Consider the following 19,944-nt stretch of genomic DNA (forward strand, 5'->3'; position numbering starts at 1 on the left):
TACATAGCAGAAAAAAAATTTGTTTTTTATAGCATATTACCGTATGGGTTTGATACCTTCCGAAAAATTTGATATTGCCGTTTAGGGGAAACCAAACACGTCCGTTGAAGATTTTAGTGAAAAATTTTTTTTTTTTTTGCCGCTTTTTTGTTTTTATTTAAAATTTAAAAAATAGCTTTTTTCAATATGGAAATACGTTTCAAACATAGCAGAAAAAAAAACAAGTACATTTTTCATACACATCTACCTTTAAAAAGTTGATATCCCCCCTATAGGTTGATACGCGTTAAACGTTTAGGGGAGGCATTTTAAGGTAAAATTTTGCGCTTTTTTGTCTTAAAATTTAACCCTTAATTTTTTAAACCCTTAAATGCAGCAACCCAATTAAAACATTGCAAAAAAAAATTTTTTAATTACAGTCAGTTTGCTATCTCCCGTCCAGGTTGATACTACCGTATGGGTTTGAAACCCATAAACCTTCGGTTAAAGGGCCCCCCTTTTTTTGAAAAATGCGCTTTTGTTTTCGGTTTAACAAAAATTATAAAAATTTTATGTCCCAAAAAATTTTGAACTTTTGAAAAAATATCTATTTTAAAGGCATATCTCCCGGATTGGTTGATCCCTGCTTTTAAAGGGTTTTGGTACCCAAAAACGTCAAGATGAAGACTTCAAATACCCAAACTTTCGCTGTTTTTTTTTCCCGTTTAATGAAATAATTTTAAATTTTAAAGCAGTAAAATTTTTCCTAAAATAGCAAAAAAAATCTTTTTTAGTATTTATCCTTTATCTCCCGGGACGGGTTTGATCCTTTCCCCGTAAAATTTTGATATCTTCCTTTATGGGTTGATAAGCCAAAAATGTCCAGAGAAGACGGGGAAGGGGCAATTTTTGCGTTGTTGTTTTATTAAAACTGAAATACTTACTTTTGCACCAAAACCTTTTTGAAAACTTCGCAGAAGAAATAACTAAAAGGGTTTGCTAGAAATCTACCGTATAGGTTGATCCCTACCGAATGGGTTTGGATACGCCATAAAACGTCAAAAAGAAGACTTTTATAGCTAAAATTTGGGGATGTTTGCCTTTTTTTTAATTAAAAATTTCTTAATTTATGTCAAAACTTTTTTAACATAGAAAAAAAGAAACCTATTATGTCTTTATGGCATATCTCCCGTTAGGTTGACACCAAACCGTAAAGGTTGATATCTCCCGGGAAAGGTTGATACGCCTTTTGATACCCATTAAACGTCAATATGAAGAAATTAAAACCCAAAACTGATGCGGTTTGGTTTCCCGATTGACTGAAATATCTTTATTGTGTTGAAAACCTTTTAAAAAGAAAAAAAATACCAGTAAAAATTCTTTGTACCCATATCTCCCCATATAGGTTTAAACCTACCGTATAGATTGATCCGCCGAAATGGGTTTGGGAATGCAAATAAAAAGTCCAATGAAGACTTTAGGGGCAAAATGGGCCTTTTGTCTTCAGAAAGACTGAACTGTTTTAAATTTTATTTGGAAAAAAAAAATTTTAAACATAGCAAAAAAAGTACTGTTAGTCTTTATAGCCTTTCTACCGTATTGGTTGATCCCTACCTTTATAGGCTAAATAACCATAAAACTTCCAGACGAAGACTCTTCCCCCTTTTTCCCGCTGTTTTTTTTAAAGTATAATTTAAAAGGGCATAATTTATGCGGGAAAAAACTTTTTAAACATAGCGGGAAAAATATACGAGTATACAAAACGCCTATTTACCCCTTTTTTTTTGATTTTTGATACGCCTTTAAAAAATTTTTTGTGAAGCCTTTATTGACAAAAAAAAAAATTTTCGTTTGTATTTAAAAATGCAAAAAAAAACTTTTTAAACCCAAATTGCAGAAACCCAAAGCGTTTAACTTTGGAACAGTCCGCTTTGAAAATTTCTAAAGGGGGAACCCTTTCCACAAACCCTTTTTAAGGGGAAAAAATGGCGTTTTTCCGTCATTAAAATATGCTAAATGCAGTGTCGGGGATCAACCATGTTAAGGGCCCCTTGACGTTTAAAAATTTAAAATGAAAATTTCAAGACAACAGGACTTTTGTCCTTGTCTTGTTTGGGCGGGGACCCCATTTTCAAACTTAATTCATCAACTCAATTTTTTTTCCCATTTTTTGCCAAACGCAAAGAAAAAATATATGGTAACCATGCAACCGTTTTTAAACCCGGGGCCTATACCAAGAATGGAGAGCTATACTGCTCACCCTGGCAAGGGCTTTGGGTTTTAGGTTTCATAAAAAAGATAGAAACTTTAAAGAAATGTTTCATATGATAAGGAAAGTATATATACAGATAATTTCTTCAAAAATTGGGAACACCCCTTTTTTTTATTTCCAAAAGCTTTTGACCAGTAACCCCAAAACCCCACCCCCTCGCTGTGAAAAAATTTTTGCTGAATTATGGGCATATTTGGACTTTTATGTTGGGGTTTTTTAAAAGACCATGTTCTGTCAATTTGGGTTTGGGGAAAAATTCACATTGTTTATTAAGGGTTGTACATGTATGCAAGAACGCATAACCTTTTCAAATAGATTGGGGGAATTTGGGCCCCTTTTTGGGCTTGGAAATTTGTTCAGTTTTTGTACAATCCTTTTTTTTCAAAAAATGTTTTGCATACAGCTTTTAGATTTTGGGCCCCATTGTTTCTAATATTCTTTATATTTAGGGTACAAAAACAACTAGGTCAAAATGAGAATTTGGGCTCATTTTAAAGGGTCTTTTTTGGGAAAAAGTTGATAGTAATAAAAGTTACAAATTTCCCTATATAGTGCGATCAATTTGTAACAGAAAATGCAAAATACTTCAAAAATGGGAAAAAACCCCCAAAATTAAAACATTAAAAACAAATTTTTTATTGGGGCCCATTTGGATATCTGTCAAAATTTTCCATATGGCGGCCATTTTCCAAAATGGCCGCCAAAAAATCCAAAATTACCTTTTAAAAGGGTTCTAAGGGAAAAGGGCATTATATTTTCATTCACCCCCAAAAAGCACAAAAAATAAATGTTATAATAAAAAAATCCTAAATTTGCATCAAATGCAAAAATAACAATTCCCAATGGGTGTCAGTTTCTTTCGGGTTTTCCCGGAACTCAAAAATTAAACCCTTTTAAAATTAGTTTTTTAAAAATCACTGTGTAGGTTTTTATATTTTAAAGACTATTTTGTTTTTTAAAATTTGTAAATTTTTTATTATTTCACTTTTTAAATTCCCCCCACAAAAAGCATATTGGGAAAAATTGTTGTTATTCCCTTACCATATTTAGCCAGATGGGGTTATGGGGGGCCCCGTATGCTTGTAATACGTCGCCATGCAGAGTGGGATACTGCAATAAAATTTGAAAATACAGCAGAATTTTTCATGATAAAGTGGTACATGGATAGATGGGAAAGCAGAAATGCCAATGGCATTTAAATTTGTTTTTATGCAACAAAAGTTGTTGCTATGGAAAAAAAATAGTGCACGAAAATAACCCCCAAAAAGGGCATCCTGCCCTTTCTTTAAAAAAAGGAGGGAGATTTTTTTTCTTTTAAAATTTTACATAACGAGGGGCAAATTGAGAACATGCTTGTTACTTATTTTCTCCTTTGTAACATTTTGTCCATCTGTATGTCGGTCCATATTTGCCAAAAATTTGGGAGAAATTTTTCAATAAATTAAAAAAGGGAAAATTCTAAAGATTCTTTAAAGAAACCTTGTTTATAGACGGGAAGTAATATTTGGGAATGTGAAGGGCAAGTAACTAGTTGCTATATAAATTGTAGTTTCTTTTACACCAAGTACAACAAAATACCCCTTTTAGGGTTTGGGGCTTTGAAAGGGAAGAATTTGGAAATTTTAGCACGGGGCTAGTTGGATTTAAAAGAAAAAATGTTTCCCCATTATGCACCCCAGTCAAATGCTGCGTAAAAAATTGCTAACTGTGGGAACAAAGAAGAGTAAAAGGGTGAAAATATAGAGTTTTCTTCATGGAAAAACACTTAGTAAAATTCTGTGAAAAATTTCTCTGAAAAGTGACGGGAAAACTGAAATAAGGGGGCATGTCAGATACTCTTTTCCCGTAAAACACAACACGAGTTTGGCCCCACAAATTTGTTAAATTGGGATAAGGGGAGTGCAGACATTTCAGCACGTTTGGACAAAATTTCGTTTTTCCCCGCCCTTTTTCGAGGGTTTCAAATGCACTTTAGGAAGGGTAATTTTTGCGAGACTCGGGTACTTTTAGACAAAAAACCCATTGGGAAAGGGTTTCCCAAAATATCAAAGATCCTCCGGTCACCCTTTTTTATCTTGACTAGGAATTTTGGAAAAAATGATAGAAAAAACCGACACCCCAAAATGCCCAACCCTTTTTTGTTGTTAAGAGGTGTAGCAACGATGCAGGAAGCACATTTTTAGCCCTAATTATATGTGAAAAAATGGTTGATCAAGTACTTGAAATGTTTTTTTCTGTAAAGAAGGTATCGAAAGCCTCCCTTTTTACCCCAGAAATATAATACGAAAAGTTGGCTTGTAGGAAGATGGAAGGAAAAAAGCATTTAAAAGCTTGATTCACCCCAAGCCGAGCTGACTGGGTTTGTTTTGTTTTTACAAAACAGGGGTTTTTCTTACATTGGATGCTTAAAATGGAGATACAAATGGTAAATAGAAAATTTTGTCGTCTTTTAAAAATAGTAATTTCCCAAAATTTGGGATTAAATTGGGTTTTTGAATGTACCTGTGTCATTAGGAAAAAAACCCCAATTTCTCAAAATTTAAATTTAAATTTTTAATTTTATAAAAGGGCCAGAAATTTGATATTAGAGCACATTTTTCGTTAGAAATGATGATTCTGCTCCCTTTCTTTGAACCCCCCCTTTTCACTCAGCCACTTTTCCCCCTACGTCGTAAAAACCCACAGGCGCATAAGAAATTGTACAATTTTGAAGAAAAAACAGTAGACCCCCGATAAAAACAGAAAATTTAAAAATTTTTGGTCCCTATGAGTGTTTGGAACGCTGTCGAATTTTGGATAATGTTCAAAACAAATTAGTGAAACGCGGTCTAATCAGGAAACAGGAAGGGAGTTTAAAGATTAACTAAAACCCAGTAGGGAAAGTACAAGCGTTGGGTGGACAGGAAAGGGGTGCAAAGGGGTGCTCACGCCCCTGTCATTGGGGTTTTCATTGCGTTTTGCTACACAATGGAGTTCTTCAAAAACTTATCTACGCTTTTTGGGGCTGTGGGCCATGCTACGTGCATGCCACATTTTATATACCGCATAAGGTTATTATACGTTCTTTTGGCTCTTAACACATCTATGTCACGTTTGCAGCAGGTTCTCACCCTGATTGGTTTCCCGATTCTGGGAAAAAAAGTATGAATTTCTGGATCCAAATTCCAATCACTTCGGTTTCCCAAACGCAAGGGGAAACGAACATCATAGGGTTTTCCCCCATAATCATGGTTTAGCAGCACTGGCACCCTTTTAGTGGACTTTTTACCTCCGTATATCCTTCACACTGCTTTTGGGTTTTTCCAACCCCAGTCTCTCTATAAGACGCTCTTTTTTTTGCATTGGGGCGGGGGTTGGGGGGGGGGGGGGGGGGGGGGGTTTCGTCGTTTTTTGTAAAATTTTTGGTTGTTGAGTTAAGCAACAATTATGTCCCAAAATAACTTCCAAAGGGAAAGAAAAAAAAAAAAAAATCGCATGGCGGGAGTATTTATAAGTAGCCGACAAAAGCAGTAAAAAAGGTGATAAGCATTGGTTTAAAACATGGGGAAACGAGAGGGGCCAAACTGACTGATCGTACTAAGAATGTAGGGAAGGACACACGGCGTGAAAAAAGCGCATGGTAAGAAAACTAGTGTGAAAGTGTTAGAAAGCCCCCTTTAGGGGTGTTTTAAAAACGCGCAGTTTTAACTTTAGAAATGCACATTTTTCGAGGGTTTTATCCCCGTCCCCCCCGCCTCCCAAAATTTTTTAGGAAGGGAGTATGATCTTCTGGGGCTTTGCCTGGAGGGGATCCGGGCATTAGTGACTGTAAAAATTTTTTGCTTATGACATTAAACTATAAAAACCCTTGTTAAAGGCACAAATTTTCTACAATTTGGGCAAAAAAAAGAATATTACAGGGACATGCAAATGTAAAATTTGAAATTTCGCTATCAAACCCCCCCCCCTTTTCTTTTTCCCCAAAAAAACATGATGATCTGCCCGGCAAAGGGGTTTTTCCTGGTCCCATCCCCACTAACATAACTAATGAAATTTTATAGTTTTATTAAAATGTCCCTTATTCTGTAGTGGAAATAAATTTTAAAGAAAAACAGCAAAACCCCTTTCAAATTCTGAGTCACGAAAAATAATGACCCCAAAATGAAACATGTGTCATTTATTCACTAAAACACTTTTCAGGCCCCAAAACTTCGTTTGGGCAAACCGGGTAATTCCCAAAAAAAAACCCTTCTTCAATTTAATCTATCGTCGGGTCCCAAAAAAATTCCTTTTAATATTTTTTCGATCCTCATCTGCCGAAATTCGAATAAATTTAGCGGTCCGAGGGGTTCCAGTTACCGAGCGATGTATTTATAATTAATTCATTTAAAATTTTTTAAAATTTTTCTGCCCGGACGTCCCAATTTTTAACTTTCTTGATATGCCATTACCATTTTTTTAAATTTTTTGATTCAAAAAATGCATTATGATTTTCTTCTGCTTAATACACATTTTTACCCAAAGGGGAGAAAACTTTTTCTTTTTTGTTGAAAGCGGTATTTTGTTAAATAATATTTTTTGGATTTATTCAGGCAGGGGTTTTGTTTTATTATACTGATGACTGTAAGTGTCAAAAAATTTTTATTTTAAATATTTGTTTTTTTTTGAAAATATATTCTTTTTGGGCGGCCATATTGGTTTTTTTGGGCCCAATTGGATTTTTTCGGAGTGGGTCTATGCTCTTTTTGTTTTTTGCCCTAAATATTATGTCCAAGTTTCTGTTTTTCCCCCCTTTTCTAAAAGATTTTAAAAACCCCATTTTACTGTACAAATAGGGAAGATTTTAAAAGATTCCAATTAGTTTCATTGTTTTCTTCTTTTCGCGATATTTTTTTTGCATCTTACGTGTCAAGTATTAAATAATTGACCGCTGCAACAACAGCTCTTGATACAAACTGCTAAATGTTTCCTGAAAGGTGTTTTGTGTGTTGTTGATTTCGTATTGTGTAAAAGGGGTTTTTTTAAAACCCGGGGGATTGGGCAGTAAACACATTTTTTGCAGCAGTTTCATCAGTTAAAGTTCTTTTTCCCTTTCAGGAAACTTTAGCCTGTAGGTTTGAAACAACACTTCTTTGACAGTGCGCTCGTTATTCCCCTTTACAGAAACAGCAAAACGGAAAAATGAAATGCAAGGAAACATAAATAAAATATAAAAGGTTTTATAAATAAAATTTTAAAAAAAAACAAAATTAAAAATTTTTCAAAAATACCTCACCAACCCCCGGGGTTTTACGGTACGCTTCTTTTTTTTTTTTTCCCGCAGTAACAACATTATGTAAAAGGGCCGGTACGGTTCTTCCCGGGAAAGCTGCTTCCATGTATCAGGGCATACACGGGGCACTTAAAAAGAACCAACTACTTTTCGCAAAGCGTAGGCAAAGTTAACCGGGCAGTCTGTACTCTCTCTCCCCTCTGTCTTTTCGGGGGCTTTATCTCACTCTGTTGTCCCTCGGTAACCCCCACTGTGTTTCTAGTACAGGGTAAATTTCGCAACGCCTTCGAACATTTTTATCAAAAAAAGGGCGCCTGTAAATCGGTAAATTAAAATTAAAACAAACACAACACGTACAGTAATATAATTCGCAACGTTTTGGGGTATGCATTGAACCACATTAGCTGTTTTTTGTTTTATTTTAGAAAGAAATTTATTGGATTTATCAAAACAAACGAAAGATATTACCCTGGGGAAAAAAAATAGTGGGAATAATACCGCAGCAGTGGCAATTCATAGGTTGGGAAAATGAAAACATGGTTTTGCTATAATGTATTATTTCTAGTCAAAAAGGGTTTTTATGTAAGCACTTTTTCATGCCACTTTTCACGCCAAATTTATAGTCGGTGTCCCCAAATTTGCGTGTACATTCAAACGTTAATATTAAGAAATACTCCCCCGATTATTTTAGGAATGATATTGAGTCTAGGAATTACTATGCGTGCCAAATTTTTAATTCATTGTGTGTAAATTAAGAAAAATCGTGCCTTTTGGGTTATAAAATAATGTGACACTAATTTTCGACGCCATTTATGTTGAGTGCGTCAAGTTTGAAAACGCGTAAAATGCTAGCATTAAACTGCCGTTCTGGTCTTTTTGCGGGGGATTTTTATCAAAAAAGAAACCGTGTTTTTGAGGGAACTCCCCCTCACGTGCTGTTAAATACTCTTAATATGTGCAAATTTTCGTGGCTGAGCAAAAACGTTTTACCCCCCCAAAACGAAAAACCAAAGAAAACGTCCATGTTATAAAAAAAACGCAGACTCACCGGCCCCGGGGGAAAGAAATTTAATGCCGTTCATGGATAAATATCATAATTATCTTTACTTTTTCATGCTACAAAGCGTTAGGCTATTAAATTTGATATTGAAAAACATCATAAATACCTACCGTCTGGAACACCAACCAACCCCTCAGCGCTTTTGAACGTTTATTTTATAATGAAAAATGTTTAAAAAAATAAAAATTCGCAGAACTTTAAAAGAAAAAAAACTATGCGTATCCCATATTCCATAAATTTTCTATTGATAATTTCCTTACTATTGTTTCACCGACAAATTTTCAACGGCGACTATGTACAAAAAAGGCAAATTAAAAAATTGGCACAAGTTTATGCTCTTTGAAGCACACAATAAACGCTAATTTTTACTGAAACAGTTAGTTCAAATTTAACCCAAAATTTTTTGTCGTTACAGATAAGTATAAATACCTCAAAAAGTCTACTTAAATAAACAAAAATGCAAAAGTAGAGAATAAGGGCTAATTTGAAACTTGCTATTTTTAAAAAGGTTTTCAGAATAAAACCTCTGCAAATGAAAAAAGATATATGATATTTATATATTAACTTTCGTCCCGTGTGGTTGGGGTCCGAAGGGGTTTTTGCTCACCGAGTGGGTTCAAACCCCTCAATTTGGATGTAGATTCTTCATTTGGGACTCAATCAGCTGGTTAAAAACCTAGGTGTTCTTTTAGCCAAATCAATATCTCGATTGAAAAAACCCGAGATTTTCCCAAAACCATTAAAAATTTGGGAAAATATCGTCGCTTCCAAAATTTTCTATCGGCATGAATAAAACTCAAAAAAATAAAAAATTATAAATTAATTATTAATAAATACTTTGAAACGTCATAGTTCAAAGTAATATTCAAGTTCAGCAATGAACATATTGTTTGTTTTTAACTTTTTTAAATCTTAAATTGCTGTATTTCTTTAATAACGCTACAATGCCAAATATTTCAATATGCTCGCTACGCCAAGGGAAAAGGGGATAACAAAATTAAACATAATTATGTTGTATAAAACGGGGGGACTGAAGTAAAATTTGGCCAATTTAGCCATTTATTTTGGGTGGAACTCTGTGAAATCAGTTTTTTTAAATTTTAATGCTTGTAGTCTGCAAAAAAGGGTCAAATCTGATCAAAATTTCTCTTTTTTTTCATTTTCTTTTGTTCGGCGGAGACGAACCCCTTCTTTTTTTCTATAATTCGCAATGTTTGTCCGGGAAAAGCTTTCCCGGAATTTTTTCATTTTCTTTTTCGGGGGCATTTTTTGCAGCGTAGCAAACGTGCCAGAGATAGACAACGGGTTGGTACTGATCACTCCTGTAATTTGGGGTCGAAATCCGGGGCAGCAATTTGACCTCTAAAAAGCCGGGCAAAAATTTTTCCCCCTTTAGCTTTTGGGGCCAATTTGTGCGCAAAGCGATCAGTCGGGATTGCACATCGATTTTTGGGTTCAAAAACCACCGTGAAGTTTGGGTCAAAATCCGGCCAGCTTTTGACATGTAAAAGCCAGCAAATTAATGCGGACGGGCGAAAGACAGACAGTCAGCGAAAAACAGACAACAGAGGGCAAAATGAGCTTTGATCTGAAAAAGGGTGGCCTGCAGGAAACAGGGCGAATAGGGACAATAGGGTGATATTGGGTTTGTAGGGCTCGATAAATTTTTTGACCTTCGAGTGAATGGTGCTTTTTAGGGTATTTTTGGTGTTTAATATTCAAAAAAAGTTTATGTGATTAAATAAGAATCTGATGTGAAACACCCCTTTTTTTCTGTGATTTGTTTGAAAATAGCATTTTTTATTTATTGTCACTAAAAATACTCATGCAACAGGAAGTGCTCAAGAGCCCCCAAAAGCCCGCTATTTTAAAATATGGTGGTGATTTTGACTTTCGTGTTGTCTTTGGGCGCGGCGAACAGGACATATTTATCTCCCGGTTTTTTCGTGTTGGGGGTATAAATTTTGTCGTGTCGGCCCCCTTTTTGTCGCGTTTCGCCCTGCCGACACAAAAAAAAAACACAAATACATCATTTGCAAGTTTTCCCGTGTTGTTGTGTTTTCGCCCCCGAAAACGCTACACAAAAACACGAAAAATAATTTTTGTCGATTTTTCGTTTGTCTTTTTTTTCCCCCCCTTCCAAACAAAAAAAACAAAAAAATCGCAAATTATTTCGTGCAGTCGCCCCGCTGACACGAAAATACGAAACACGACAATTCTTTCTGAATCTATAAAAAAAGTACAGTTCTTCCGAAGCCATGGAAAAGGCTTTTAAACTTTTTTCATTCTTTTCGACGAACGCCAATTAAAAAATTTAAATTTATATTCACTAAAGCTGGCAAAGGAAGTTGAGATTTTAAAATATACAATAATATGTCGATGCAGTTATCGTTTTAAAAAATACGAAGGTATCTATTAGCCCCGGGTTTAAGAAATTTTCTTTGAGCAATGGTTAGCACAAAAGGCTAGGTAACCGGCTCTATATAAAAAAACGTTATAACAGTAAAAAAGGGAAACCGGCTTTTATAAACTGTTCTAAAACAAGGGCACAGGGTCTTTCCTTGTATTTTTGAAATAACGTAAAGGGGCCATCCCCCTCCTTTTCAGGGGGTAAAGGGGTATTCCCCAGGACTTTTTTAAAATACAGAATAAATGATGGCCTCTGCTGCATTTTGGATCAAAACGTAAAAAAGAATGTTCCTTTCCCCAAAATAGTTGGGTTGTGTCAATAAGACAATACGGGTCTCTTTGAGAGTTGGGGGGAGGGGGGGGGGGGGGGGGGGGGGGAAGGGGATTGCACGGCCATAAGCGTCTTAAGGTGCTAATAATAATACAGATTTACCGAAATTTTTAAACAGCACATATTTTTACATTAAAATTTTACTTTGCCGATGGAGTGCGATTTTATTTCTTTTAATTTTAAAACATTTGGAAAAATTCGTGCCCATTGTAAGTGTAAATTGCCTTAAATTTAATAAAACCTCTCGGGTGGGTTTGGGTGAAAAATTTTGTATTGACTTTATTATTTAAAAAAACAAACCTTATTTAGAATGACAAAAACGTCTAAATGAATATGCAAGAAATTTTTTGGTAAAACCCCCAAACTTTAAGGTGAACAAAATGTCGCAACCTATCCCAAGGTATTTTAATTATTGGGGAAAAAATTAAAGAAGAACTTCCCCAAAACGACAGCAATAACTATAGCACCGTTTAATTCAGAAATAAACAATAGAGGCGTTTGACATTTTTAAAAATTTTCCCTTAAAATACAATTAGCGGTTCCTATTTTAAAACAAATTTATGAATTTTTTAGAAACCTAAAACATTTTAACTTAAAAAAACGGTTTAAGGTAGACATCAAAAACTTCAGCGGGACAATTCGTGATTTTTTTTGCAATCAAATTTAAATTTTCTGTGTTAAAATTTAAAACAGTTAGGGGGTTTGTGAAGACAAACAGCGCAAAAATTACCATTTTTAATCTTATATGGACGTTTTTCTGGCGTATCAACCAACGGAGATACAACCTGACGGCAGATGGGCAAAACTGACGTAAATATTTTTCTTTTTCAATGTTTTAAATTTTTTTGCTGCTAAATACGAAATTAAGTAATTTTTTAAACAAACCGCAAATTTGACATTAAAATGCTCCCCTAGAGTTTTTAACGCGTATCAACCTATAGGAAATTAACCATACAGAGATGTGCATAAAACGTACTAGTTATTTTTCTGCATTTTTGAACTTTTTCCAAGAATTTAAAAATTTCAGGTTAATGAAGACAAACAGCGCACAATTTTTTACTAAAAAACTTTATTGGACGTGTTACGCTTATCAAACCTATACGGTAGACACAACCTTTTTCGGTAGGCATAACCTATCGGTAAATTTCCATGAAAACCAAATAGTTTTTTTTCTGCTATGTTTTTCTGCTAAGTTGAAATTAAGTTATTTTAAGACAAACAGCGCAAAAATTGACAATAAAATACCCTGTAGACGCAAAATTTATATCAACCTATACGGAAATAAACCTTAAAAGGGAGATGTGCTATAAAAATGGTACTATTTTTTTTGCTAGTTTAAAAAAAGTTTTTCCCACTAATTTAAAATAGTTAGTTAAACTAGACAAAAAGCGCAAAATTTTTTTTAAAAAATCTTCATTGGAGTGTTATGGCTATTTAACCTATAGGTAGACATCAACCCTTTTTGGTGGCATCAACCCATACGGTGATATCCATAAAAACCACCTATTTTTTTTCTGCTATGTTTTTGCGGGATAAATTTAGAATTTTAAATTATTCTTAAAACCACAGCGCAAATTTTCCATAAAAACTCCTCTAAACGCATAATCGCGTATCAACCTATACGGAAGATACAACCTTTCGGTAGATGTGCATAAAAACGGTACTAGTTATTTTTCTGCATGTTTAAAAAAATTTTTCCCAAGGAAATTAAAATAGTTTAGTTAAACTGATGAAAACAGCGCAAATTTTTTTCCCCTAAAATCTTTATTGGGCGTGTTATGGCTTATCAACCTTACGGTAACATCAAACCTTTACGGTGCTCAAACCATACGGTAAAATGCCCTAAAAAACCAACCCTTTTTTTTTTCTGCATGTTTTGCTGCATAAGTTAAGAAATTAAGTTATTCTTTTGACAAACGCGACATTTGACAATAAAATGCACCCTCTAACGCATAAAACGCATATCAAACCCAACGGGAAATACAACCTTACGGTAGATGTTTTATAATACGGTACATTTATTTTTTGCTATGTTTAAAAGTTTTTTCCCACATAATTAAAATAGTTCATTTTAAATGAAGACAAAAAGCGCATTTTTTTTCCCTAAAGTCTTCATTGGACGTGTTATGGCTTATCAACTATACGGGAGAAAATCCCTTTACGGTGGCTCAACCTAAAAAGGTAGTTGCCCTAAAACCCACTAGTTTTTTTTTCTGCTATGTTTTGCTGCATAATTTTGAAATTTAAAAATTTTTTAAGGGGCCACAGCGCAAATTTGACCCTAAAAAAATCCCTTTGACGCATAAACGCATATCAAACCCATACGGAAGATATCAAACCCAACGGAGATTTTTCTAAAAAAAGGGACTAGTTATTTTCTGCTATGTTTAAAACGTTTTCCACAGAATTAAAAGTTCAGTTAATATGCAAAAAGCGCAAATTTTTTCCCCCAAAGCTTCATCTGGGCTGTTATGGTTTCAACCTATAAAAGGTAAATCAAACCCTTTTCGGTAGACATCAACCTATACGGTAGAAATGCCATAAAACCACACTAGTTATTTTTCTGCTATGTTTTTGCTGCATAATTAAGAAATTAAGTTATTCTTTAAGACAAACAGCGCAAATTTTACAATAAATGCACCCCCTAGACGCATAATGCTATCAAAACCTTTCGAAGATATAAACCCATCGGGAATGTTTTTAATAGTACTGTTATTTTTTTGCTATGTTTTAAAAAAGTTTTCCCACAGAATTAAAATTTCAGTTAAACTGAAAAACAGGCATTTTTTTCCACAAAGTCTTCATCTGGGGTTTTATGGCTTATCAACCTTACGGTAGACATCAACCTTACGGTAGCATCAACCTTTTACGGAGATATGCCCTTAAAGACCACACTATTTTTTTTTCTGCTATGTTTTGCTGCATAAGTTTAAAAATTAAGTTATTCTTAAGACAAAAAGCGCAAAAATTGACCAAAAATACTCCTGTAGAGCATAATCGCATATCAACCCATACGGAAAATACAAACCCATACGGTAGATGTGCTTTTTAAACGGGACTGTTATTTTTTTTGCTTTTTTTTAAAACGTTTTTTTCCACTGCATTAAGGTTAAACTGAAGACAAACAGCGCAAATTTTTCCCAAAAACTTTTTATTGGCGTGCATGGCTTATCAACTAAACGGTAAAATCAACCCTTTCGGTAAAAGACCCAACGGTAGATAGCCATAAAAACCACCTGTAATTTTTCCCCTTTCATGTTTTCCGTTTTGGTCATAAAGTAAGAATTTTACTTAAAAAGAAAACAAAAAGCGCAAATTTAGCCAAAAGTCTTTTTTTTGACGTGTTTTGGCTTATAACCTATAAAGGGAGGTTCACCATACGGAATTGTTGTACAAATATTTTTCTCATGTTTTTCCAACGTTTGGGTACATAAAAATTTATTTTAAATTTAAAAGAAATCAAAGTGCGCAAATTCAGCTAATAAAACTCATCTGAACGTTTATGGCGTTCAACCCATACGTAGGTATCAAACCCGTCGGCAGATGGGGAATACTGCCTGTAATAAATTAAATTTTTTTTTGCAATGTTTTAATTGTTTTGCCCCCATAAATTAAAATTAAGTTTTTTAAGGCAAACAGCGCAAAATTGACCATAAAATGCATCCTCTAGACGTAAAATCGGTATCAACCATGGAAGATTTAAAACTATACGGGAGGGATGCTATAAAGACTGTATTGATATTTTTACTATGTTTAAAAAGTTTTCCCACAGAAAAGATAGGTCAGTTTTTTCGAGGCAAAAAGCCAAATTTTCCACTAAATCTTTTCTGGGCGTTTATGGCTTTTCAACTATCGTAGACTCCCTTTTGGGAGGGGTCAAACCATCTAGTTTTACCTTAAAACACCTATTTTTTTCTTACATGTTTACAAAAGGTTGGGGTATAAAGTAAGTATTTGACCTAAATGAAAAAACACCCAAAATTTTAACACAAAGTCTTTTTTCTTTATGGGTTTTTTGGCTTTTTCAACCCTTCGGCAGTATCAACTTTTACGGAAGGGTATAACCCAACGGTAGAAAAGCTATAAAGACATACTTTTTATTTTTGCTATGCACGAGATGTTTGCAAAGTAAGTTAAGATATTTGTTAAACGAAAGGCAAAAAGCGAAAGTTTGGCATTTAAGTCTTTTCTTGAGTTTTATGGGACAACCTATAAGGCAGGGCAACCTTTCGGTAGAAGCACGAGACTAATAGTTTTTTTTTTGTCATGTTTTTCAAAGTTTTGGTACATAAAATTATATATTTAAGTTAACAAAATCAAGGCCAATTACAATAAAACTCATCTGAACGTTTTATGGCGTATCAACCTTAGGAGGTATCAACCTGTAGGCGATAGGCAATATGTTTTAAAATATTTTTTGGGGGGGAAAGTTTTTAAATTTTTTTCTGCTAAGAAAAGTTTAAGTTATCTTTTTTCAAAAGCTAAATTTGATATAAAAAGGGTCCCTAACTTTAATCGCGTATCAACCCATACGGAAAATATCAACCTAACGGTAGGTATCCCCTATCCGGTAATATGGTATAAAGATGAATTTTTTTTTTCTACTATTTTAAAAAACCCTTTTCCTACTAAGTAAAAATTTTATTAAAAGAAGACAAACAGGGAAAATTTTACCCCTAAAGTCTTCGTTTTTAGACTTTTTTTGCACATCAACCTATAAAGGCAGTATCAACTTTACGGGAGATCAACCTAACGGGAGATATGCATAAGACTATATATTTTTTTTCTCTTTGTTTAAAAGCTTTCCTACATAAATTAAAATTTTTCGTTTAAAAAAGGAAACCCTACATACCATTTGTCTATTAAAATCTTTATCTTAACGTTTTTTGGCGTTCAACCTTTAGGTACGTACAACCCATACGTAAAAATGCTATAAAAACTTGCAGTACTTTTTTTGCTATGTTTAAAATGTTTTCCCCCCTGTTTAAATTTTTTCAGTTAAAAGGAAGCCAACATCATAAATTTGGGTATTAAAATCTTTTATCTTAAGTTTTTATGGCGTACAAACCCATACGGAGGTATCAACCCATCGGATAAATTTTTACGCAGGCGTATTAGATTCTTCTCCAATTTTAAAAATTTTTGGCATAAATCAATATTTTATTTTTAAAGAAGACAAACAGCGCAAATTTTGCCTCAAAAATCTACTCTAGACTTTTTTTTTGGTTATCAACCTATCGGCCAACAACCTTTACGGTAGATATCTGTAAAGACTCTGGTTTTTTTTTGGGGATGTTTAAAACGCTTTGTACTAAATTAAGACATTTCAGTTATACTGAAAACAAACGGGGCAAATTTTGCCGGCTAGAATGCACTTTACTGGTACGCACTTCTTGCTAGGATTGTAATAGGCAAGGTATGCTTGTTACAATCATTTAAATAAATTGTAAGCATAATCTATTCATTAAAGAAAAAAAGAAAAAACGGGGGTGTGGGGGCAGTAGCCCCCATAAGAATAAATGTGGAGTATTTATTGAATGTGGGTACCGGTAAAGTGCAGGTGTCCCAATTTTGCCACTAAAATCTTCGCCTCTCGACGTTTTATTGCGTATCAACCTGTACGGTAGGTGTCAACCTTATTTCAGTTTGATATTTAATGTTTAACCATGCCTTCAAAGTTTAAACTGTTATCTCCAGTAAGTTTGCGGGTCTTTATAAGCAGATCTATGGAGTTTTTTTCTACCTATCTAAAACAGTATTCATTGTCAGACCATTTATCAAATCATAATAGACATTTTTAACTAACAAAGTACCGCAGAATGACATGGTGAGCCGAAATAAGGTAGGTAGGCGGAGTCATCCTTATAGGTTGATACGCATCTGCTTAGAAGGTTGATATAAAGATTTATTGGCTATTTGCTGTATTCCTGCAAACTCCTGTATCACACTGATCATATTATCAAATGCCTAGATGCTTATTAAATACAGTCCAAAAACAGCTTCATCATTAATCTTAATCTTAATTAGTTAACATGAGATTTTGTGAGATTCTATTCTATAATGTTCTTATAAATGTTTCAGATCTCTGTTCTCTTTGTAGATTTTTGATACAGACATGTAAGGTATAATCTAAAATGATTGCTACTATCTGAACAGAGACAAAAACACCAGCAGTTGTTTTACTGTACATACCTTCCTTAATACCATTAAGGGTTGACTGTCTTTCCATGGATGGGGGTATTGGTTTCAATACTGGTTTCTTCTCATCTAAAGCACTGTTCAGCATTCTAGAGTATAATGTAGAAAATTATTATATGTACTTTTTCAGTAAAATTTAGTCAAACATGTAATGCATTCAAAGGTCAAGGTCACTAACTTCAGCCAAAAGGTGTTTAATATTTTTTTGTTCAGTCCAGTACATACAACTTAACATTTGATAAATCATATAAATTCAATTGAAACTTGGACACTAGCTTTTATGGATGATGATAAAAACACCACACATCTCCTCCCCCTAGTCATCCCTTCCTCTTTTTAAGAACTGAGATGTTTAAGTCCATTTGAAACATTGTTTTGGTACTTTAAAAGAAAGTATTCCATGGTTTTTTAAAGGGATAATTCCCATGGTATTTTTATGGTATTTTCCATGGTACTTTACTGAGATTTTTTCCATGGTATTCTACGGGGATACTTCCCATAGTTCATTAAATGGATACTATCCATGGTATATTACAGGGGTACTTTTCATGTTGTGTTACAAGAATACTTTCCAAGGCACTTTACAAGGATAATTTCCACAGTATTTTTCAAAGGTACTTTTTATATTATTTTATAAGGATATTTTCCATGGTACTTTACAAGAACAGTTTCAATGGCAATTACAGGGATATTTCCCATGGAACATTACAGGGATATATTCCATGGTATATTACAGAGATATTTTCCATGGTACATCACAGGGATATTTTTCCATGGTATATTACAGGGATATTTTCCATGGTATATTACAGGGATACTTTCCATGGTACATTACAAGGATATATTCCATGGTATATTACAGGGACACTTTCCATGGTACATTACAGGGATATTTTCCATGGTACATTACAGGGATATTTTCCATGGTATATAACAGGGATACTTTCCATGGTACTTTACACAGATACTTTCCATGGGACATAACCGGGATACTTTTACAAATAAACTTATCAATGTTATACAAAAGGTTTTTATGAACCATTTTGAGAAGACTTGAAAAGTGTGAATAAGTAACTTAAGTTTCTTTTTCTTTTATTTATGTTTTATCTACTTATCTTTTTATGAAACTTTGCATAAATATTATTTTGTTCAAATGCAAAGGCCAAGACAAAAGTTAGGACTTAAAGATTCTCAATAACCACATTATAAGCCAACTCTACATAAACATAAGATTGTTGTATGCAGGTCCTAAATGTGTAACCATAGCAAGAGCTGTCTAATGACAGTATGCTTGATTATTCAAAGGTGCTTATCAGTAAAATGGATTTTCTACCAATGAAAAGATATATTAACCAAATTCATGACAGAGTTATGGGACTTGATGCCGTGATCATCAAATGCGTCCAACATTTGTATGTTTCAGCCAAGTATCTGAATTTTTTTGAGTAATTTCCATGTAAAACTTTAACCTGATTTTCCAATTCTAAAAATGGCCATAGCTTTGTCAAAATACAATCCAGAGTTATGGGCCATGCACCTGTCACCATGTTCTATCCACCTCAATACCTTGTACATGTATGAGGTTTCAACTCAATATCTGCACTGCCTTTGGAGACAGTCCAAGAAGGGGAATAATTCTGTTACAAATCATACAGAGTTATGGGAGGTGAAGCTGTAACAGTCTGTTATTACCTGAAAGATGGGTGTGAAGTTTTAACAAAATATGTGCAAAAGATAAAAACATGACAGGGTACTCTTTTCTAACTTAAAAAGGGGCGTAACTCTAGAGATACTGCAGTTGAAGTTATGCGTTTTGTCAAACTAATGTACACTGTCACTATGAACAAGTACAACAAGTTTCAGCTGAATATCGTAAGTAATGAAGACAATATTAGGCTAAGCCTTTATAAAAACTTCAACCAAAACATTAAGTTAAAAAGGGCCATAATACTAAAAATATTGAAGATAGAAGACTAACAAACATTTTCAGTATGAGCAAGTGCAGCAAGTTTGTGTGGAATATCTTAAGTAATGAAGAAGATATTGGACTTTTGAAAATTTTAACAAACAGGATGCCGATGCTGAGGTGAATGCAATAGCCATTCTTATTGTTTGGATAGTCAAGCTAACATCAGAACATACCTTTGAGATGGTGAAATTATGGGCTGTGATAATCTCCTGATTTTCTTTACTTTAAAATTGTCCTGAAATTGTTGACACTGTATATACAGATCACACCAGAAAGAGTTAAACATTCATCATAATATGCAGGCAGATATATATACTTTTGGAGGATTCACTTTGTAAAGAATAAAACCAGCTCCTGGTGTGTGTTCATATGTTGTCTTTAGGTTTAACTGCACATATTCATTTTGTTATCATTATAAATTGTCTCAGTATCATTACATATATGTATGATTATTCTAACTTAAGATCAGCATTAA

At 34.0% G+C, this 19,944-nt stretch overlaps 1 protein-coding gene across 1 annotated transcript in view; it reads right to left on the minus strand.

Moving 5' to 3' along the window:
- LOC123555194 (GRIP and coiled-coil domain-containing protein 2-like) overlaps positions 1 to 19,944 on the minus strand; it is a 50,196-nt gene that overhangs the window by 16,957 nt on the left and 13,295 nt on the right. The window contains exons 11-12 of the mRNA XM_053548825.1: positions 19,643 to 19,704; positions 17,495 to 17,589 (exon numbers count right to left, since the gene is read on the minus strand). Coding sequence (XP_053404800.1) covers positions 17,495 to 17,589; positions 19,643 to 19,704 — 157 coding nt within the window. The remainder of the gene's footprint in view (positions 1 to 17,494; positions 17,590 to 19,642; positions 19,705 to 19,944) is intronic.

The sequence above is a fragment of the Mercenaria mercenaria genome, chromosome 7, assembly GCF_021730395.1.
Source record: "Mercenaria mercenaria strain notata chromosome 7, MADL_Memer_1, whole genome shotgun sequence".
Classification (NCBI taxonomy): Eukaryota; Metazoa; Mollusca; class Bivalvia; order Venerida; family Veneridae; genus Mercenaria; species Mercenaria mercenaria.